Source organism: Protopterus annectens, chromosome 15.part0 (genome assembly GCF_019279795.1).
Source record: "Protopterus annectens isolate FY-2018-M chromosome 15.part0, PAN1.0, whole genome shotgun sequence".
Lineage (NCBI taxonomy): Eukaryota > Metazoa > Chordata > Ceratodontiformes > Protopteridae > Protopterus > Protopterus annectens.
The window spans coordinates 403,139,306-403,163,999 of NC_056749.1; the positions used below are offsets into that span (position 1 = coordinate 403,139,306).

Consider the following 24,694-nt stretch of genomic DNA (forward strand, 5'->3'; position numbering starts at 1 on the left):
TTAATACTTGTACTTGCTATACTAGCTCTAATGTGGTTTATATTGCTAGATGTGCTTCCTGCCTTGCATTTTATGTAGGTAAGACCTGCAGACAACTCAGAGAGCGGGTAAGGGAGCACATATATAGTATTAGAACTGCTTCTGAACATAATGCTCTTGCCAAACACGTTAGAAGTATGGGACCAGATCATCATTTCACTTTTAGTGTGATACAACAAGTTTTCCCTAGCCCTAGAGGTGGAGATTTAGATTCATATTTACAAGAGTGTGAGCTTAGATGGATAATCAGGCTTAGAGCGGATAAATTTCCTGGTCTAAACGACAAAGTTCAAGTAAAACCTATGTTACGTAGGAAGAGGTTGTTTAGACCTTCTTAAATGATGATTATTTGCACACTTATATGTTAAGTATTTTTAAATGGTTTTATACCTTAACTTGCTATATTGTTAAGTTAATATGTACATATATTAATAAAGAATTTTTATTTATATGTATTATATAGTAAGTCTAAGATGTTCAAGTTATTACTATATATATTTTTAAGTATGGTATTTATATATATATATTTTTTTCTTGGCTTTGGATGTTTTAAAGGTAAAATGTTCACATTGGTTTTAATGTATTTCACCTGATATTTAATTGTTTAATTGATTAATTTACATGGACCTATCAGCTTCTCCCTATGCGTATATATTTGTACATGATTTTATAGCATTTGTTGAAGTTTGATAAAGCCTTTGGGTGAAAGCGCTTACTTGCTAGCTAATAAATGATTTGCTTTTGAAGTATCTGCTGACTTGTGCTTATTCTTTGAAGAATTTTACCAGAACTGAGAGGAACTGTGAAGTTTGTGGCCATTTTCGCACCTGCATGTGGATTGTTACTTTTATTTTTCCATTTTTGAATGCAGGAGCATTTATCTCTCTTTTGGCGTTTTATTCTTTGACTTTACATTTATTGCTGAACTACCATTCGAGAGAGATGGCCGTTAGTGCACCTGGGGTGAATGTAGAGCTGCCGTATAGACCCGAAGAACCGGAACTGGCTATCCGGAAGTCAACTCGCTTTAAGGACTGTTTGTCTGCTACGGAGAATTTGCTTCTATGTTTTGAGCCGGATTTTCGAGTGGACGATATCTCTGATGCTTCTGAGTTAGAACAAGACCTGAATAGGTTGGAGTTGGAGTTCGTAAGACTTAAGAGATTACAGTTGCAACGGCAACACTTTGAGGCTTGCATTGAGAAATGCGTAATCCCTCGTGGGTTACGCGTTCTCAAAATGCCGACTTCAAGTAACACTTTCCCTGAGCTGTTGCTCAAGTGGCAACAGCTCAATCTTGAGTTAAGTTACAAGTATATGAAACTTCTTAACGAGTTTCATTCTGTGGAAGAAGAAGCATTAAAGAAAAGTGTAAATGAATAATATGATAATTTTATGAATAAGTACAAAAGTTCTCAAGCCAATTTTGGCATGGAAAGACTATTGGATAATATACAATTGTTCGAGAAAAGAACATTAGAATTGAAAAAGAATAAATTAATGAGAGATATTCAGGATTTTCATTGTGGTAATGTCTTCACTTGGCCACGAATTACTAATGAGCAGAATAATGGACAGAATGCTAAAAATACTTTCAGAGACAATATGTCTAAAAATACTATTGAGAATGTAACTGTGCATGGTAATATTGAACCTGTCAATGCTTATAATAGAGGAAATGACTGTAGTAATGTTGTTGGTCATGCTGTTACTGATGAGAATACTTCTGATGCTATTCATACTACCTCTGATGTGAATTCTGTAGTTCCAGCTTTATCTGCTCATAGAGCAGAACCAGCAGTTGACAATAAGTGTAATGAACCTGTGGTTAGGAAAAAGAATTTCACTGATAAAAATATTTTATTTCCGTCTAACTTAAATATTAGCTCCCCTATATCTACCCCTTTCCCGATAGCGAATACATCATTCATAGGGAGACGGAGGTCCCAGAGCAGGGGCAGGAACAAACGGAAAGGGTCGGGAGGGGAGCACTCAGGACCCACCCTGAAGAAAATGTGGGAGAAGGTAGGGGAACATTAGTGGTTAATCTATCAAGTAGACCACTAAGTCAATATGAAGAAGAAGTGTTGAATAAAGGGTTAAACTTTATCCCTACATGTGATAGTGATATTACAGACTCAATATTAGATATAAAAATGTTTGTCAGAAAGGCTCAGTTAAAGTTAGATTTTAAAGACCAGGGAGAAGCAGAGATGCCAGATGGCCTTGAAAGGTTCCGCTCTAATAGCCTGTATATTCCAGTTTTACACCCATTACTTGATACTTTTTCTAGAATGGTGGAAAATGATTTATATAAGTACTACAATGATAAAAGAAGTTTTAGTACTAACAAGCGTAACTTTAATCTTAGCTATTTACAGAAACAAGCATTAAATAAACTTAGAGATGATTGTTCAATTGTTGTTAGACCGGCAGATAAGGGAGGTCTGGTAGTCATCCTTGATACACCCAGTTATGTTAACAGTATGATATCTATGCTAGGTGATGAAGGGTTTTATGACATCATAAGTCTACAAGAGGTTGGTGTAAAAGTGTTTCAGGTATATGACACGTTAGATGATTTACATAAAAGTTACATTATATCTGATACACTATTTGAATACCTAAAGGTTAGTAACCCCCTTATACCAGTTATACAAGTTCTCCCAAAGATACACAAATCTTTGGTGGATCCCCCTATGAGACCGATAGTAGCTGGACAAGGGTGGTTAACTGAGCCTTTTTCCATTATATTGGAATTCTTTTTAAGACCATTAGTAGACTCTAACAGGTATATACTTAAAGATAGTAAACAATTTTTACTGGACCTCTATGACTATACTAGGTCCATAGATGATCATGAACCTTATATACTTGTAACCCTGGATGTGATAAGTTTATTCACCGTGATTCCTAATGGTGAGGGTTTATTAAGGTTTCAGCATTACATTCGGAACAACTCAGATTTTAATGATAAAACTATTGACATTCTTTCACTTTTTCTAGAAATTGTACTTGAAAATAATGTCTTCATTTTTGGTGACAATATTTATATACAAAAGGATGGCGTAGCTATGGGCACATCATGTGCCAATAGCTACGCCAACATTGTAATGGCTGACTGGGAAGAGAGTTGTTTGTTTCCCCTTGCTAGTTTTAAAGAACATATTGGTTACTACAGATGATTTGTAGATGACCTTTTTTTCATTTGGAAGGGGGATGAAGCTTCACTATTGGAGTTTGTAACTTCTTTGAATGGACTAACAGACTTTTCAAGGTTCACTTTGAACTATTCTATTACAACTTTGTCCTTTTTAGATGTTCATATTAATAGACTACCTAGTGGGCTCTTGAATACTTCAGTGCATAGAAAGACATGTTTTAGGAACACACTCTTACATCGTCATAGTATGCACCCTAGGTTTGTCTTTGAAAATATAATGAAAGGACAGTTCATGAGAGCCTCTAGGCTCAACCCATGCCCAATTGGACATTCAAAAGAAATAGATTCACTTAAGAGAAGACTTTTAGAAAGGAAATATGGAGCTAGAGAAATAGACAGGAATAGAAAGATAGTAGACCAGCTTAGGGGTAATGTAGCGAAACCCTATTTTTCTGATTGGGAAGGCATTGAATCTGTATTTACAGCAACTAAAACTGAGAACCTAAGGCTATCTCTGTATTTTACTAGAGATGTTGGTATGATAAGGGACATTGTCCATAAGCACTGGGAGGTTCTAGGATTGGATGATGAATTATTTGGTATAGTAGGGTTACATCCGAGTTTTGTTTATAAAAATAAGAATTTAAAAAGAACTTTATGCCATCAACCTGTTTGTATATCCATACCCAGAATAAAAGGGGATTATAATACTATATCCTGTTCACAGTGTAACCAATGTAAATATATAGATTATAGAAATAGTTTTTTACATCCTGTAACTGAAATTGTCTTTAATTTTAATACTTGTACTTGCTATACTAGCTCTAATGTGGTTTATATTGCTAGATGTGCTTCCTGCCTTGCATTTTATGTAGGTAAGACATGCAGACAACTCAGAGAGCGGGTAAGGGAGCACATATATAGTACTTATCAAAAGGAAGGTGCCGGCTGCACAAGTAAACAAACAAAAAGCACCAGTTCCACAACGATAAGGCTCAAAATAAAAGTAGAGGTTTATTAGGGCTCCTGCCAAACTCGGTAGACACAATACAATACGCTGTGTAAAATCACATCAAACGTTTCGTCAAGCCTTCAGATTCTCGTAAGTCCTAGGATGTTCTTTGCCTGTCCAATCAATCCTTTTCGGCAACAGCTCCTTCTCTTCCACTTCTCTCACAAGAACCTTGGCTGCCTCTTGACAGGGTCCATCTCCCAGGAATCGGGCAATTAGGAAGTACAGCTCTGAAACGACAATGGAAAATAGAAATAAATAAATAAACCAGTTTAGTGTCACATTTGCAACAGATCTCGCTAAAGTGATCCAAGGACTAATCCCTGAGGGACTCCATTTGTGACCGGTCTCTTTGTAGAGGTGGACTCCCCAATTCTAACTTCCTAGGTCTTGTCTGTGAGCCAGTTGGCTGTCCACTGTGTGACATATGGGTTTGTACCTAACCTCTTGAGTTTGTCAATGCCCGAGTGGGGTATTGTGTCAAATGCCTTGGCCAGGTCAAGGTAGGCAGTATGAATGATTTTGCCCTCATCCATTGCTTTGGCGACCTTCTCAAAGAAATCCACCAGGTTGAGTAGACATGATCTGCCCTTGATGAAACCAAACTGGGCTGGGTCCAGTGTTTGAAGGTTTACTATATATCTATTGATCATCTCGATGATAATTCTTTCCATGGCTTTACATATAAGACTAGTGAGACTTATGGGTCTGTAGTTTCCAGGATCTGTAGATGGCCCAGCTTTGTGCAGAGGGATAACGGTTGACTTTCTCCATTCATGAGGCACAAAGCCTGTTTGGAGGCTACAGTTAAATAGTAATTCCAGAAGCCCTGATAGGTCATGTTTCATACTATTTAGAAGGCATCCTGGGATATTGTCTGGGCCCATTGATGCTGTGTTCTTGCTCTTAGAGAGAGCATTAAGGACCTGTTCCCTATTGATAGTAGGGGGAGTTATATTTGATGATATTTCCTGAGGGAAGGTTGAGGGGGGGGGGGAGTAAAGTTGGAGCTGAATTTATCAGCCAGGAGGTTTGCTATATCTTCTGGCTCAGTATGGGTTGCTCCATTTACAATGAGCTCTGCACACGATTGTGTATTGCCTTTGAGGTTAGGACATAGCTAAAGAATGCTTTGTGGTTGTCCTTGGCCTGGGAGGCCAAACTGACCTCACATGTGGCTTTGGTAGACTTTATTTGTCCCCTGAGTTGTTTGTTTAGTTTAATGAGAGTGCTTTTATCCTGCTGGGTGCTGCACCTCCTAAGTTTTGTCATGATTTTCTTCCTCCTGTTATACATCCAACTGATTTTGTGATTCCACCAGGGTGGCTTGTTTTTTAAATTAGTTCTGTACTTCTTCCTGGTGGGTACAGCTGCCTCTATGCAGATATTAACATGCTTGTGCAGGGTTTCTGTGAATAGTTCTGCATAGGCAGACGTGTTCTCAGGGTTCATTGGGGCTTGAAATTTTGCCAGGCTCTCACTTAATAGCAGGAGGTTAGCCTTAGAATAGTTCTTGAATATTCCCAGTTTAGCTGTGGGTCCAAGTCTTATTTTTACTTCGAAGGAGACCATTTTGTGGTCTGTCTTTACCAGGGAAGGCATTACAGTAGGGGGTCTGCAACACTCTTCCATATTAGTGAGGACCAGTTCCATTATGGTTGCACCCCTGGTTGGTGTATTGACTATCTGGTCCAGGGAGTTTGTGTTTACAAAATCCAGGAATCTCTGTGCATGTACATTTGATGTTGAATAGGATTATCAGTTAATAGTGGGGTAATTAAAGTCGCCCATGAATACGGTATTGGGTTGAATGGTTACTGTTTCTACTTACACAGTTTACTATTTGGCCGTCTTGAACATTCAGATTTGTACTGGAGGTCTGGGCCAGACATTGTGACCTCTTTGTTAAAGAGGAGTAAGTAGAGATATAAGGCAACCCTTTTTTCTGAATAAGGAATATGACTGGATATTAGAACTTGTCTCTCATTTGGGAAATATAACTGTACAGGCTTTCTTCCTTTCTTATCATTATTTCTACATACACTCATATTTAAATGTTCATGCAAGGCTTTTGTCAACTTTGTTTTTCTTTGTACCAGAATATAATATATGCTGATGAAAATTGCATTGTGAACACCAGTGTAATTATTAGAGAATAAAATGCCTGTAGAAATGACTGAATTTAAGGTCTCTATTTATCTTTCTTACTCTTGAGTTGTGTTCATTATGTTGCACTAAGATGTTTATTAATTCTCCTCCTGTTCTGTCAAGTGAACTTATCATTTACTTGAAGACATTGCCTTCAAGTCTAATGAAATTATGAAATGTATATGCTCTTAAACCTTTTGAATTTGTTCATTAATGCATGTCTCCAAAATATATTGCCTTGTAAAGATTTGGGTTTTTGCATTTTTTTCTTCAACAGGTACAGTGAGTGACTCCATAAAAGTCTAGTCAGAACTGTCTAAATTATTAGAAAACACATTATAGTTAAATGAAAGTGGTACAAACAGATTTTTAGGTTTGAAAATCATTTTACCTAAGTCCTACATTTTGTTTGATATCTCGTCTAGATAGTAATTATAATAAGAGTTTTCTTAATGACCAACATTATCATTCACAGCTAATGCTGTGCTGTTTGTCATTTCAGTTGCCACTTAGCATTTTCATAGTTTAACAAAATGTATTTATTTCTGATGCAGAGAGTTAGTTGATTTGATAGCACAATCAGAGGTGTACTCGTAGGCATAGAGGTACTTGTAGACAGCAATAGTACAGTAAGATACACTTTCATTCATTCATTGGTAAGGAAACTGAGAACAGACATTAGATCCCCCCTAGAAAGGGAAGAGAAAATGTTAAATTGATTTGTTGTGGAGAAGAAGAGTATGATCACTGTTTATATGAGAGTGTTCACATGTGCCATTTTGTTAAGGAAATGGACTGATCTAGTAGTTATAAATTATTTACTTATTTATAGACATTTGATTACCAGAAAAGTCTGACCGGATAGGCATTTATATCACATCATTGAACTCTTAATTTATTGAATACCTAATCATCGAACCCTAATTGTCGAGCAACCTATTCAGCAATGACCTAATCAGTGAAGTGGAATTCAAAGAAAGATTTTACTTGGGCAACATCACCCCAACACACCCTGAAAATGTAATATACCAACTCCAAGATCGCATTACAATGAAATAATGGGTAAATCTCGGCCAGTCGGCATGTCAGTCATACAACATTTTTTTCAGGATGGCAAAGTAAAATTTTTCTTTAAATTCCACTTTAATGATTACATCCTTCACTGAATAGGTAGTTCAACAATTAGAGTTTGTTGATTAGGTATTTGATAACTGAAGAGTTTTATGATGTGATATAGACCCCTGGATAGCTGCCCATTTTCATCAGAGGCTTGGAAAGAAAAGTTCTATAGTATTACAAAAACATGTTAAGAAGAATAATTTTACAATCTTCAAAAATACAAAAACATTTACAGTTTAACAATTATACCAAATTAGGCATAATTTGACAACATTGGTTAAAAATAGATACAACTTATACGACAATGATTTAATATTTAGGGAAATATTATCCAGTTTAGAGAGATTAAATGTAGGTTATAATACGAATAGGAATTGGATTAGGAAGTGAGAGGGGAAAAAAGGAATATGGCATATTTAGCTAGAGAGCTGGGGAGAGAAAATGACTAAAGTTAGAAATAAATGAAGAAGTGTGAGTAGGATTGAGCAAGAACAGAAACGGATTTTAGCAAGGAAGTCTTTGATTACATTTTTAAAGGACTGGAGGGAGGATATTGATTTGTTGGATACAGATGAGGAGTTCCAGGCCTAAGAAACAATGGTATGAGTACAGACCATACCCAGAAGATTTGATAGGTTTGTGGACAGAGAAGTTTTTTGTCATTGATCACTTTAGCGAGATCTGTTGCAAATGTGACACTAAACTGGTTTATTTATTTATTTCTATTTTCCATTGTCGTTTCAGAGCTGTACTTCCTAATTGCCCGATTCCTGGGAGATGGACCCTGTCAAGAGGCAGCCAAGGTTCTTGTGAGAGAAGTGGAAGAGAAGGAGCTGTTGCCGAAAAGGATTGATTGGACAGGCAAAGAACATCCTAGGACTTACGAGAATCTGAAGGCTTGACGAAACGTTTGATGTGATTTTACACAGCGTATTGTATTGTGTCTACCGAGTTTGGCAGGAGCCCTAATAAACCTCTACTTTTATTTTGAGCCTTATCGTTGTGGAACTGGTGCTTTTTGTTAGCACATATATAGTATTAGAACTGCTTCTGAACATAATGCTCTTGCCAAGCACGTTAGAAGTATGGGACCAGATCACCATTTCACCTTTAGTGTGATATAACAAGTTTTCCCTAGCCCTAGAGGTGGACATTTAGATTCATATTTACAAGAGTGTGAGCTTAGATGGATAATCAGGCTTAGAGCGGATAAATTTCCTGGTCTAAACGACAAAGTTCAAGTAAAACCTATGTTACGTAGGAAGAGGTTGTTTAGACCTTATTAAATTATTATTATTTGCACACTTATATGTTAAGTATTTTTAAATGGTTTTATACCTTAACTTGCTATATTGTTAAGTTAATATGTACATATATTAATAAAGATTTTTTATTTATATGTATTATATAGTAAGTCTAAGATGTTCAAGTTATTACTATATATATAGATTTTTAAGTATGGTATTTATATATATATATTTTTTCTTGGCTTTGGATGTTTTAAAGGTAAAATGTTCACATTGGTTTTAATGTATTTCACCTGATATTTAATTGTTTAATTGATTAATTTACATGGACCTATCAGCTTCTCCCTATGCGTATATATTTGTACATGATTTTATAGCATTTGTTGAAGTTTGATAAAGCCTTTGGGTGAAAGCGCTTACTTACTAGCTAATAAATTATTTGCTTTTGAAGTATCTGCTGACTTGTGCTTATTCTTTGAAGAATTTTACCAGAACTGAGAGGAACTGTGAAGTTTGTGGCCATTTTCGCACCTGCATGTGGATTGTTACATAGTAAACATAAGTTTAATGCCTGAGTCTTACAAAACGATAAGTAATAATTATGGTTGTAACAATGGGGATGGGAGGAATAGAGAAAATTAAGGTAAAGAACAACCCATAGATAAATGAGAAATAAAGGAACAGGGTTATGTAAGTTGCACAGCAAGGATCTAGAAAACTGAAACAAAAAAAAGTTGGAATATCACACAAAAACGAAGCTGATGCTGCAAACCAGTAGCAACAGTGGGGAGGGGAGACAAATGAATGACAATGTTGTAATATAAAAATATTGTTACATCACTGCTGGGTTGTCATGAGGGACAATGGAAGGGAACAAAAATGGCTTAAAAGGCCCATGTCCAGGGAATACACATGCACATGCAAGAGCCAAAAGGCAGAGATCCAGTGGCTCTTGCATGTGATGGGAAGAAAGGGGACAAGCATAGGCAATGGCCAAAAAACACAATGTTCAGCTTGAAGGGTCAGACGGGTGGAAGGGTTATGGTGTATGGTTGTAATTGGGAAGGTATGGAGGGTTGAGCAAAAACAACAAGGAACATAGAGTTAATTACAAAGAACATTGCAGGTTTGTTAGATTCTATAAGAAGGATAACACAGGAAAAGTTAAAGAGGATGGGAGGTATTTTTCTATTACAAGAAAGAAAAGTGAAAATCAGAGATGGGGAGATGATACTGTTTTATGACTACCCAGAAAGTGAAATGGACAACAAATTCTAGGAAGGAAAGCAAGAAAGAGGGGGTAGTAGCAATTTTATATATCCATATCTATCTATCTGTGTGTATATATAGGTTCATAGGTAGGTATTAGGCTATTGGCCCTAGGGCCTATACAAGCCCAGCCAAAAAGGTACCCTGGCTTTTGCCACCCAAGAAAATTATTTTCCTGTGCCACTGTCGAGCAGAGCCACAGACGTGATCCCCAGGGTGAATTTCCTATTTCCCATCCAATCATCAAGATTTTTCTTGAAGAGTACTAATGAGGAGCTTTGTTTGATATAGATAGGTAGTTTATTCCAGAGTATGGGAAGTCTCTGGGACAGGAATAAATCCCTCCGGCATGTTCTGTTGATTGTGGTGACAAGGTTTAGGTCCCTAGAGCATGTAGCTCGGAGCGATCAGGATTTCTTTAAGTGGAGCATGTCCAACAGCTCTGGGTTTGACATAGCTTTGTATGTTAGGCAGAGATCACCTTTGAGTAGGCGATATGCGATGGAGTAAAGCTGGAGTTTTCTGAGACGGTCTGCGTAGGGCATCTGTTTGAGGCCAGTAATCCTCTTTGTGAGGTATTTCTGCAGCCTTTCCAGTTGTTGTAGCTGTCTTGTGAGGTACATACCAAAAGGGGAATTGTACTCTATAATGGGTCTAATGAGTGATGAGTAGAGGGGAACAATGACCTCTTTTTTTCTGGATGAGAAACCTTTTGTGATGAGGTGTGCCATGTAACAGGATTTCCTGACTCCTGTGGCAATGCGATTATCAAAGGAGATACTACTGTCCACCTGTGTCCCAAGGTCTCTTATCACACTTTCGGTGTTAAGTATACTACCGCCTATGTTCTAGATCATGAGTACAGAGTTTTTACCAAAGAGGATGACAATGCACTTTTTGGCATTGAGCTTGAGGCCATGGCTTTGACACCAAGCATCTGTCTCAGTGAGACCGTTTTGTAGGATGTCCACATCGTTATGAGTTTGGATTATGGCTCCTAGTTTGCAGTCATCTGTGAACTTAATTAGCCAAAGACCTTCTGTGTTAGCATATACTTCAGGGAAGTAGATACCAAAGAGGAGAGGACCCAGGACTGAACCCTGTGGTACTCCACTTGTCACTGGTCTGAAGTCGGATTTGGAGTCTGCTACTTTCACAGTGTGGGTTCTGTCAGTGAGCCAGTTGGCAACCCATCTTGAGACATAGGGATTTCTATCTAGTTTAGTGAGTTTATCTATAATTCCAAAGTGGGGGATGGTGTTGAAAGCCTTGGCAAGATCTAGATAGGCTGTGTGAACCTCCTTACCCTCGTCTACGGCTTTGGTGACAGCTTCAAAGAAGTCTATCAGGTTTAGGAGACATGATCTGGCTTTTACAAACCCGAACTGGGTGGGGTCCAGAGTTTGGAGATTACCAATGCCTTTGTTTATAAGTTCCATGATGATACGTTCCATAGCCTTGTAAACAAGGCTCGTCAGGCTAATGGCGTGGTAGTTCCTGGGGTCCGTGGTGGCTCATCCCTTGTGGAGTGGGATAACCATCACTGAGTGCCATTCAGCGGGCACAAAGCCTGAGGGATTGCAGCTTCTTACTGAGGCTGACCAGGGAGCTCCTCCACTCATGGGATTTTACTCTCTTTTGCAACAGTTTCTTTCTTCTGTTGTACAGTTTGTTTATGGCAGGGAGCCATTGTACTTACATGGGGTGCCAGTTTGTTCTGTAGTTCATGTAGAACGCAGCCTGGAATGTTTTCTGGTCCCATGGATGCTGTGTTCTTGGCTTTGGAGAGTGTGGTTTTTACCTCTGCAGCTGTGATTACAGGAACGTTGCATTCTTCCAGTATAGAGATGGGCTCTTTAGGGGATGAGAGGGGGGTAAACATAGCACTGAACCTATCTGCCAGGATGTTGGCAATATCAGTTGGGTCTGTATATTTAGTGCCATTGTGCTGTAACTCAGAACAGATCTGATTGTTGCCATTTAGATTCTTGACATAGCTATAGAATGCTTTGTGGTTGTCTTTAGAATCAGTGGCGATTTTGTTTTTGTAACTAGCTTTGGAGAATTTTATCAGGGATCACAGCTTCTTACTGAGGCTGACCAAGGAGCTCCTCCACTCATCGGATTTTACTCTCTTTTGCAACAGTTTATTTCTTCTGTTATACAGTTTGTTTATGGCAGGGAGCCACCAGATTGGCTTCCTTTTTTTGGAGGATAGTGTCTTGGTTCTGTTTGGGATAGCACGATCCATAAAGTGCAATTGTGTAGGATTCAGTAGTCTTAACTGTATTATCCATCTGCATGGGTGTCATGAAGTTCCCTACTTCTGTCTTAAGAAGCATGAAGTTTGCTTTGGAGAAATTTTTTACCATGGTTTCCCTAATGGGGGTGGGGGCAGGATGTGGATATCTAGGGTAATTAGCTTATGGTCAGATCGGACCAATGAGGCGTTGACTTCAGGTGTGGAACACAGGTCACTCATGTTGGTAATGACTAGATCTAGGATATTGTTACCCCTGGTGGGGGTGTGGATATGTTGATCCAGGGCATTGGAGTTTATGAATTCCAGAAAGAGCAAAGGAGTTGGTACTTGAGTAGTTTTCCCAGTTAATGGTGGGGTAGTTGAAATCGCCCATTATTAGGGTGTTTGGTTGAACCCTAATATTTTCCAGTACATCAAGAAAAGAGGAATGGGAATCCTGGAGCATGGTGGGGAATTTGTAGCAAGCTACAATTTGGATTGCAGTTTTGCCCAGAGTTAGTTGCACTTGGATAACCTCGGCTGCATTATGCTGAGCAATTAGCCTGGAGGTGTGGATATCCTTAATGAATATGGGCACACCTCCGCCTTTGGTGTTCCAGTCCAGGATACATGGCCAAAAAGTGTGGTATGAGTTATAGCCTGGTAGTGTAGGGGTGTTCTCTGGAGCCTTGAACCAGGTCTCAGTCACTGCACAGATATCGATATTCTCCATTTTAAGGAGTGCCTTGAGTGAGTGCATTTTGAGATTTATTTTCTAGCATTGAGTAGCATCACCCTCAGTTTTTGCTTGCCTGTTGCTGTTATGGTGGTGAATTTGTTATTTGAACCTTGCCTAAAAAAGGCACTATAGTGGCAGCAAGAACCTTAGCCAGTATCCGCAATCCCAGAGGTGACAGGTGCAGGCCATCTCTGGCAAAGCATCGTGGTCTGTCGACCATGTAATCCCAGGCAAACAGATACTGGATCCCTTTAGAATGACACCAGAAGCTTAGCCAATTGTTGAAGTCAATCATTTTGTCTTTGTACTGAGGTATCATTCTGGGTGATGGCAGAATGCTACTCAGGACTAGGGTCATACCTGCCTGGGCTACAAGATCGGAGAGCTCTTCCATGTCTCTTTTCATGTAGTCCAGTGAGGTACGTCTCAGGTCGTTCACACCAACATGGACAATGACAGAGTCATATTTGTACTTGTTGTGGAGTGACCTGAGTGTGTGGGTTATGTGGCGGATCCTGGCACCTGACAGGCAGCTGACAGTAACCTTCTCCTTGTTGAGTCTGGTGAGTGGGACATCAGTGTGCCTGACTATAGAGTCACCTATGACTAGCCTATATGTTTTTTCTTTTTTTTTGAGGGCTTCAGATAACCACAGAGAAAGTCATTAAAAGTAGGATAGGTAGATGGATCATCTAGAAATGGAAGGTTGGAATTTGTATGCTGAACAACAGAAAATATATAGGCAACAAACAGGAATGAAAATGGATTCTACAAAAAAATGTTGCTAACTGGGCATAGCCAAAAAGAGATGGAGCAGAGATAATTTGGGGAACTACTACATCAACAAAGAACCAGAAAAAGACAGGTTGTATGGAAAGATGGAATATAACAAAAAGATCTGGCAAGAACTAGCCCAAGGAATAAAACATGGCGGATGGCTGGACAGTTGGAAGGAAAGGTATCCAAATAAGGAATACACCTTCACAAGAAACATTTTGGTATGTGCAGTTAGGTTAGACAGATTTTTAGGAAAGTAAAACCTAATGGGAATAATGGAAGAAATCCAAGTACAGGAGAGACACATCTGATCATGCATCAGTGAGACTTAAGGAACAAAAAAACAATGAGATGGGGTGGAGGTGGGCTAACTATCAATGCAAGGAATCACTGCAAGGACTAGTAAAGATGTCAGTGCAGGACAAGTGTAAGAACACTGTTTGGATGCAATCAAGATCACTGTCAGGGGAAAACTGATGACCACAGAAGGAAAGAAGGAAACATGATTGAGGAGCTGGAGAGAAAGACAGATGTGCTACAGAAGAAAGCTGAAAGAATGAAAGTAGAAGGGAAGCAGTACAAATTGGAGAAAAAGCATCAATAATGGAATTTTCCTCTTCATGGGGGCATGTATCTGTAAGAGGCTGACTTCTATAAAAGCAGCAATAATCTTTCTGTAGTAGAAAACAAATTCTTTTTTTTTTTTTTTTTTTTTTTTTTTTTTGCTGTTCAGTTGAAGAGCTGAGAGGGTGGGTTGCTACTTCAGGGATTGGCAACGGATGCTAAAATAGCAAGCTACAGCTCTGAATGCAGATACCAAGATGTTGGCAAATTTATTGACAGCAATACTGGTTAAGTATTATTGTCAAAAGTAATACAAGCAGGGTAAAATAGCTTTGTGAAGGGAAGGAAAGCAGAAGAAAACTGCTGTGACCTTCAAAGATTTATGTACAGGGAGAAACAGAAGCAGGAGGGGAAGGGAGAGTTGTGCTCTTTAAACTGCAAAATGTCTTTGATACAGTGAGGTGGGAATTCCTATGGAATACACTGCAGTAAAGGTAGTTATGGGGGAAGTTCATAAATTAAATCCAGGCCAGATCTCTCTGTAGAAAGAGGCAAGATGTATACATTACATGAGAGAATTAATGCAGCAAGGATAATGATAACAGGGATTATCCCCTGCCTTCCCCACAACGTACAAATAAACCCCAGGGACAACCATATACAGCAAATGCAAAAAGGCTGAGAGGCCTGGGTCAGTAAAATGAGGGAGCAAGGCAAAAATGAGAATGAACAGGAAAAGGTGGGCAGGGGGCACTCACATATGCCAATGTATGCACTGACATGTAACATCATTTACTAGACAGAAACAAGTGAGAAGGAGGTTAAGCAAATGAGAGTAAGGGAGATGGTGACATGGAGAAGCACATGAATGAAGCAGCAGTAAAAGAACTGGCATGAGGACTGTAAGGATTAGAAGGGGAAATGGGGCAAAATAGAGAAAAAATTAAATCTGGAGAAGTGGAACAATTCAAGAGCTAGATTTGATATGCAGAGAAAAGGACTGTAGAGAAAGATTTAAAACAATGGATGAGTTACTACAGAAATACAGAATATCAGAGGCCCATGAGATTGTTAAAGGAATGTGAAAGGATAACAGTATATGCTGGAGGTGTCAAGAGGAAGAAGTGCATGTTCTGGGACTGTGTGTGCACACAAGAAGTCTGGAAGCAGGCATATGAGCTGCAGGGAGACATATTTCAAAAGGGAGTAGAGCATGCGAGTCCTATATATGAAGCATACATTATCATTATCTGAGTGATGAGTACTGAAGTTAAAAAAATCAGCACTCAAAACTGGAAGAGAACAAAATCAATATGGGTTCTTTAATTACAAAGGAGGTTCCTGGACATTGGGAGAAGATGTCAGAAACTGAACAGAAAAAGGAAAGAAGGAAAGGGTAAAATGAAAAAAACACATCGAAGAGAGTTATTACAATACTTTACAATACTTCAAGAGTGAAAATCATACAAGGAAAAACAAGGGAGCAAACCTCAAGGGACATCATTGAAAGAAAGAATAGGGATAGAGTAGGAAATGAACCAGCCAACTACTGATGGGATATGGTGCACCATGCATGAGGACTGCATGTGAATGTAGTATACTGTATGGATTTAAATTTAGTTAAATGAATATTATAGTGTGAAGAGAGCTAAAGTTGTGGGATCAGAGTCAGCATTGAGCTGCACTAAAACCTTAAACATAAAATGGCACTCTTACATTCATTTAGTAACATACCCTTTCTGTTGTTACTAACTGAAAGTTTTATTATAAAACTGCAATGAGAACTGAGGTGTGACCTTTCATTCATGGGTACTAAATGCACAGTCCATACTTCTTTTTTGCAGCAGCAACACAGTTTGTTTTATATTTGGATTCCACTGACAGCAGTGTAATGAACTTCTGTTAAGTATGCAGAGTACAGTAGCTGTGAAGAATACATCATTACTCAGTTTCCTTATATCAAAAGTAAACCTCCTACATATTTCACCAGAAAAAATATGTTTTGGTCGTAACATATTGTGGCTAACACCATGGTTTGAAGCAGCTAATGATGCAAGCTGCACTAAAATTCCTAAATACAGAACAGTGTCCATAGCTCTGTTATATAGCTTAAGACATAATTGACACTGCCTGAAAACCTCAAAATGAAAATTCAAGGTGATACTGAGACTGTGCATTTTAAACATAGTAAAAAATGTAGGGGGTTCATATGTCTTCATGTCAAAGTCTGATGTTTTCCATTATACTTTGTTTCCACTGAGGTGTTGTATTTAACTTCTACATATGACTGAGAATACAATACATCCTTGTGTAGTTGTCCTTTCATTAGATAATTACAAGCAAAACTGTACATAATTCACTAAGAATATATTTACAGTTCCCCTTAGAATGTCATCTGTTTGTGTGGTCAACAGCTGTTTAGTTGACTGTATATGATCAACTAAGCAGGTTGTTTCGTGGCATGCACCTACTGTTGTGTTGGTGCTGACATTTTGCCAGTCAACTTTAGGTGTCTTCTACCTTTACTAATATATATATATATATATATATATATATATATATATATATATATATGTGTGTGTGTGTGTGTGTGTGTATGTGTAACTGCATATATATATATATATATATATATATATATATATATATATATTTATATGGTTTCACTTCAAAATGTCAAAAACTCATAACATCTCATTTCAAAAGAGCGAGACCATAAGATCGAAAATTGAAAATATCTAAAACTCATAATATTGAATCTCACAGCATCAAAAATGTATAAAATTAAGTAGTGTATCATCAAACATAGGTTCATAGGTGTGTACTAGGCTAATGGACCTGGGGCCTTTACAAGCTTAGCCATAGGATTACCCTGGCATAGTGCCACCCAACCTTAGTTCCCAGTGCCTCTGTCGAGTAAAGCCACTGGAGTTATCCCCAGGGTGACTTTTCTATTTCCCATCCACTCATCAAGATTTCTCTTGAAGAGGGTCAGCGAGGTGCTCTGCTTGACATGTATGGGAAGTCTGTTCCATAGCATGAGCAGTCTCTGGGTTATGAACCTGTCCCTCCAGCATGTTCTGTTAATTGTGGTAATAAGGCTGATGTCTCTCGAGCGTGCAGTGCGGAGAGATTGGGATTTCTTTAGATGTAGCATTTCTAACAGAGCTGGGTCAGACATGGCTTTGTAAGTCAAGCAGAGATCGCCTCTAAGTAGGTGATATGATACAGAGAATAGTTGGAGTATTTTGAGTCTGTCCATACAGGACGAGTGTTTAAGGCCTAGGATCCTCTTTGTGAGGTACTTTTGCGGCCTCTCCAGTTGTTGCAGGTGTCTAGTGAGGTACATGCCAAATGGGGCATTGCACTCAATGACTGGCCTAATGAGGGAAGAGTAGAGGGAGACAATGACCTCTTTCTTCCTGGATGCAAAACCCTTAGTAATGAGATGTGCCACACAGAAGGACTTTCTGACCACAGTGGCAATGTGGTGATCAAAAGAGAGGTTGCTGTCAACCTGTGTTCCCAGATGTCTTATAACACCTTTTGTGTTCAGTGGACTACCTTCAATGTGGTAATTCATAGGAACTGTTTTTCCCAAAGGGGATGATGACACATATTTTGGCATTAAGCTTAAGGCTATGGTTCTGACACCAGTCATTGGTCTCAGTGAGGCCATTCTGTAGGATGTAAACATCACTTGGGGAGTTAATAATAGCTTCCAACTTGCAATCATCTGCGAACTTTGTCAGCCAGAGTCCCTTCATGTTGGCCTGGACTTCAGAGAAATAGGGACCAAACCCTGTGGGACGCCACCCGTGACTAGTCGGCAGTCTGACTTGGATTCAGCTACTTTCACACTGTGGGTTCTATTTGTGAGCCAGTTTGCAACCCAACTAGTGATATAGGGGTTGATGCCAAGCTTAGTGAGTTTTTCTATGATTCCTGAATGGGGAATGGTATCAAAAGCCTTGGCCAGATCATGGTAGGCTGTATGAACCACCTTGCCTTCATCCACAGCTCTGGTGACTGACTCAAAGAAGTCAATCAAGGTGAGCAGGCATGATCTACCCTTCACAAAACCAAACAGTGTGGGATTCAGAGTTTGGAGATTCCCTATATCCTTGTTTATTAGGTCCATGATGATGCATCCCATAGCTTTCCATATCAGACTTGTCAGGCTAATGGGGTGATAGTTCCCAGAGTCTGTAGTTGCTCCTTCTTTGTGGAGAGGGATGACTGTAGCAATGCGCCATTCGGTAGGGACAACGCCTGAGGTGAGGCTGTGACTGAACAGGGCACACAGGTCACATGTAAACGTTATACTTTATTCTGTTAATCTGCATATACCGTTTATTATGTAACTCTGTACATGTAGTTAGGCCATACAGGTAAGTGATTTAGACATTACATGTACATTCTTCATGGTGATTGCGATATAGTGGGGTTAGGAAACTAACTTTTACCCACTGTAGTGTGATCTTGGAGTTGGTATATTTAATTTATGGGAATGAGGTGGGGGCAGAGCTCCCCACTTAGGGGGGGTGCAGGGGGGCAAGCCCCCCTGCAGAAACATAGTAAAAAGTGTGTTTTTTTCATTTGCTGCTGTTATAGGTGGAGCGGATGTTATTTATATTTGCTTGGTAGTTTTCGATGTTGTGAGATTCGATGTTATGAGTTTTAGATGTTTTGAATTTTCATTCGTATGGTCTTGCTGTGTTGAAATTAGATGATATGAGTTTTCAACGTTTTGAAGTGGAACCACACACACACACACACACACACACACACACACACATATATATATATATATATATATATATATATATATATATATATATATTTATTTATTTATTGATGGAATGAAAAGCAGCACACATTGGCTTTACTAGGTTATTGATTACACTAAATACACTGTATCATCATTGCAGATTTTCTGTCTTTAGACAAAACTCCACCAGAAAAGAAGTCCTGCTTAAATGAATGGAAGAGACAAGCACTTTACTACATTAATACACCTGGATTCTATCACTATTATCACTTTCTGAGCAGAGTGGATTTTTTGTTTACCAATGGACCTCAATACATACTGTATATTTTTGTAAAGTATATGTTATTGCATGCTCAACCCTCAGGGAAGAAAGGATAAGTAATCCAAAACATCCCTATGGTTAAGAGCAGATGATGTTAAGTCAGTATCCTCAGGGTCCTTTCTGTCTCTCTCCCAAGAATGGATAATTGTTCTGACAACTGTACCCCCCCAGGTTGGGACCCAAGGGTAATCTGGTCAGTCTGGACAGGAGATTGAGGGAAGAGAGAAGCAGAAGCACTAGCTGACTGCAATTGCAAACAAAAGAGCCAAATCACTGAAACATGGAAAAGAAAAATGACTGAATGATTGATTACCCACTGACTTCTAAAACTTTAGTTCATAGATAAGTGCTAGGCTAACTGTCATTGTGGGTCATTTTAAGCCTAGCCAATTACCCCATGTGAGAATCAAACCCTGCACCTTATGTTTGTAAGGTAAACACCTTAACCATTTTGCTTCCCCTCCCATGTTCACAATAAAGTGAAGCACTTGACTAAAAGTATTTAAAACAATGACAATTTTTGCAAAGGCCAGATGACCACGTGGCTGGAAAGCATATGAATCTACAGACATAATCCTATGATAAATCTACATAGTTTAAATGCTTACTTTTGCAAATTAAAAAGGCTAAACGCATCATGAAATTTTAGAGGCTTGGATATAGATTTTCTTGAATTCAATTATGATTTGTCTTCTGGTCCTTTCTCCTAGTGCACTGTTAACACATCTGAATATCTGTGCATGGACGGACCTACTGATGAAGTTTTGGAGGTGCAGAAAGAAAACACTGAATGCTAATATCAAGTTCTGTTACAGACTGTGGTCTGTTATAGATTACCATCTGTAGTCATAGAGTGATTACACCTTAGTCATCAAATACATATCTTTCTTCTTCCACATTCCACAGATTGTCTTCATTGTCATGGTTTTATGTCCATCTGGTCAAAGTAGACTAAAATATGCTTAAACTATATGCATGCTTCTTGCTCACTAGAAACATAGTTCAAGGCCTTGAAATACTGCAGGCAAAGGTAACAAATTTAAGTCACGTTGTCACTAGGAGAGAGAAACTGAATGAAAACATACCCAAATAAACTAGTTCCACAATATTCAGGAGTGTTGCCCTGACTATGACCCAAGCGTCTAGTATTTGATTATTGGCCCAAGATCTTGAGGCATCTGTGAAGCCAATAATTGCTTACCATCTCAGGGTGAAGGGTTGATAACAATCTTTCTGCAAAGGTACCAGCCAGGGGAGGGACTTAGATGTGTGCTGTGTATAAGAATGCAAACCAGGAACAACATGGCTCTAGTGAAAAAGCATATCCTGTCCTGACAGGAACAGATAAGCTATATGAGATGGAAACTCAATGGTTGCAAAGGGCAGATCCGAAAATACATGCATAACTGAGCTACTCACTTGATAGATTTTTTCATACTATTAAAGTAAAGATGTTTTGTCTAGTGAGCAAGCAGTATAACATCTATTCCATTACTCAGCAATCATTTTTGAGGTACAGATGATGGAAATATTCTAAAGTTCATACAAATACCAAAGGCACTGTGATACTTAAATTCAGAGTTAGTCAAAGGGATAGCAGGCTTATCTGCAAGTATTGGTATTCAAGTGTTCAGATTAGAAAGCTGAGGAGCCACTGTATTCTATGGGCAGGTGTTCAAACTATACCTTTATGCTTAAACTCTTTAATCATCTGGTTATCATTAAACTGTATCTGTACTGCTGGCATTTAAAATCATACCTCACTGTTAAAGTAATCATGAAAAAGTAGACATTTTAAACATGGAATTTCCTTCATAATTATATGAGAAGTCAACCAAAAACTGACACTGAAAAATCACAAATGACTATGCAGAAGAAAGTAGGTTTTGCAGTACATGAATGCCAGTTTTAATGTTTATTATTTAATGGAATACAAATGAATCATTATACTTCTTAAGTGCATTAATGATCTACTATTAAAGAAAATGCAGTGATTGATCTTGAATTACCCCAATAAATCATATATGCTGTATTTTAGCAATTCATTAATGTCATATCAATTTTGCATGACCTACAAGTACAAAGTACAAATTTCATGTATAATTTAAATACATTAGCATTCCCCATTTGAATGGCCAATTTCTGTCTTATCTATACTACACTGGAAAAGATGCAAGTAAGAGTAAACATCTTTCCATATTTTTCCAGGACTGTCCTGGTTTGGCCCTTCTGTCCTACAAACGAATCATGAAAATGGCAATTGCCCTGCTATTTCTGAGGATATTTTCCAGTATTTGCTTAAATGCTTCTGAACATGATTTTGCTGTAACTAAAGTACCTTAATATAATGTGAAATAATAGAATCAATGCATAGTCTATAATTATTCATTATAAGTTTGGTAATAAGATGAAAAAGGTACTGATACAGTTGAGAATGTGTGCCATCCTGTAGAGTTTCACATATCAGTACAAAAAGTTCCGATTCTGAGCACCTCAAAATGTAGTAACCTTACCAGTGCACTGTATGTAATTATCAAAGTGAATACATTGTTACTGAACACAAAATATTTAAACAAATTTATTCTACAAAGCACAAGGAATATATCAGAAAATAAATTAATCTGTAACATATACCTGAAAAAATATTGCAGATAGTTGATATATTACAGCAGTCATAAAATAACTTGGACTGCACAAGAAATATCATGAAAGCAATGCAAGTGTAATTGAATATTGAAGTACCTGTTGCAGCTATGTAATTTGAATTTACTTTTGTTAATAATAGCTATATTTTAATATGCAGAAACATAGTCTATTATATTTTTCAGTACTATCGAATATCATGCCTTGGCTCTTTAAGGGCTGGAGGCTATAACATACCTCATAACCTCTTAGGGAAAAAAATCTGGACAAAGCTTAACATAATGGGGAACAAAGGCCCAAAAATAGGGACAGATTTTAATTATTGTTTTTATAAACCTAAAAAGTTGACAGCAAATCAGGATTTGTGTTAGCATGCATTTTTTGAAGAATATGAAGTCCGAAATACAAATGTATGTCATTAATTAATGATTTCAACTCTCAGTGGGTTGCCATAAAACCGTACATCTTATGAAAAACAGCCCAAGAATATGAGGCAGAAATTTAAACATTCTGCAGAAATATTGACAGCTGAGAGATATGAGCTATATACCTTATGGTACAACTCATGTGGCATGGGTGATAAAGTTGGCACTGTGAAAACAGCATCTCCTGGCAGACCACATACAATGCATACTAACAATATCTGCAGACCCGAGGCTTAAAAATTGCTTAAAACCACCACGAAAAAGGTAGAAATCTTTTATTAATAAAAACAGAAACAAGCGCTTTCACGCAATAAAATGCGCTTCATCAGGTTATCTGCAGACCCCTACAAATGTTTCCTTCGTCTATCTGATAAACAATATGGATACACTTGAGTTATATTTGATCAAAAAATATTACTTGTAGACTTGTAATATTGGTCATTTAGCAAGTCCAAGAACATTGTTCAAAGCATATAAAAAAATGCACAGTGTCTTTTTTTATTGGCATTTTTGTTAAGAAATTATACAATAAATTAGCAAGATAAGGCTTGTGTCACCAAAAGAATACTACTGAACTAATTAAAGTTATTAGACATTTGAAAGAGTTATCTGTGTGATTTATTCAGAATAAACCAAGTGACAAGTTATTCACCTCAGGTGTAATTTAATTTTGTCATTTATTTTGTGATCCTTGGATGCTGCGACCAATGACATAGAAGAGAATTCCAGACAATAAAGTGAGAGGAATCCCTGAGGCAGCAAACATGAATGACCATCCATACTGCACATAAGGGACAGTATCCACACAGCCTTCACTTCTCTCTAGCAGAATATATTTGGTCAAATCGGCTGCAAGCTCCTTCCATATCACAAACAGGGAGATAAGCAGAGAAAATAAGACTCCTGCAAACAGAGATGTTAGTGACAGTTACTTAGTGTTTCATTATATTTCATTTGTAAAAATGACATCAATATTTGCATCAAAAATAAATAAATAAATAAATAAAAACACCCTATGTGTTTTTTAAAACAGAAACAGTTGTATTATTACCATATACTGGTGAGGTTATGTAAAACATTTGTAAAGTATAGATATAAAAACAAAACAGTTAAGTACATCCACATTGTTTCTCATATTTGTTTATCAGATAATCACCTTGTGAAGCTATAACTTCTTAAGAAAATCAGTGAATGTTTTTCCACCAACAAAACTTAGATAACATAGCCCATCAATACCTACACCACCTCAATCCACACACAGTAACACAAAACACACACCTACATTTGCGGAGGTTCGCAATAAAAATCTGCCCAAACAACAGAGACCTCCAAAGCAGAAATGCAACCAACCACCACCCCACAATACTACCCAAATGACACACAGACCACAAAATCAGTGTGCCACTCTACCTCAGCCCATAAGGCAAAACAATGTACCCAACACAGTACTTATAGGTGACTCGATAGTCAGGCACACTGATGTCCCACTCACAAGGCTAAACAAGGAGAAAGTTACTGTCAGCCGCCTGTCGGGTGCCAGGATCCGACACATAACGCAAGCACTCAGGTCACTCCACAAGTACAAATATGTCTCTGTCATTGTCCATGTGAGTGTGAATGACCTGAGATATACCTCTCTGGGCTACATGAAAAGAGATATGAAGGAGCTCTCTGATCATGTACCCCAGGCAGGTATGACCCTAGCCCTGAGTAGCATCCTGCCATCATCCAGAATGATACCACAGTTCAAGAACAAAATGATAGACTTCAATAATTGGCTATGTTTCTGGTGTCATTCCAAGGGTATCCGGTATCTGCATGGGACAACATGATTGACAGACCACAATGCTTTACCAGAGATGGCCTGCATCTGTCGCCCCTGGGATTCCGAATACTGGCTAAGACTCTTGCCAGCCCTATAATGGCTTTTTTGGGAAAGGGTCAAATGACAAACCCACCACCGTAGCAGGTACAAACAAGCAAATTCTGAGGGTTATGTTACTCAATGCTAGAAGTCTAAACCTCAAAATGCATTCACTCGAGGCACTCCTTAAACTGGAGAACATCAACATCTGTGCAGTAACTGAGAACTGGTTCAAGGCTCCAGACAACACCCCTGCATTACCAGGCTATAATTCATATCACACCTTTCAGCCACCTAACCTGGACCAAAACACTAAAGGAGGAGGTGTGTCCATATTCATTAAGGATATACAT

At 38.3% G+C, this 24,694-nt stretch overlaps 1 protein-coding gene across 1 annotated transcript in view; it reads right to left on the bottom strand.

Annotated features, from left to right (window-relative positions):
- Window positions 1–22,951: 22,951 nt before the first annotated feature.
- The window catches only part of LOC122789709 (transmembrane protein 182-like), a 271,039-nt gene continuing 269,296 nt past the window's right edge, over window positions 22,952–24,694 (bottom strand). Inside the window, exon 5 of the mRNA XM_044057142.1 lies at window positions 22,952–23,380. Within this exon, the coding sequence (XP_043913077.1) occupies window positions 23,151–23,380 (230 nt within the window). The 3' untranslated portion in view covers window positions 22,952–23,150. The remainder of the gene's footprint in view (window positions 23,381–24,694) is intronic.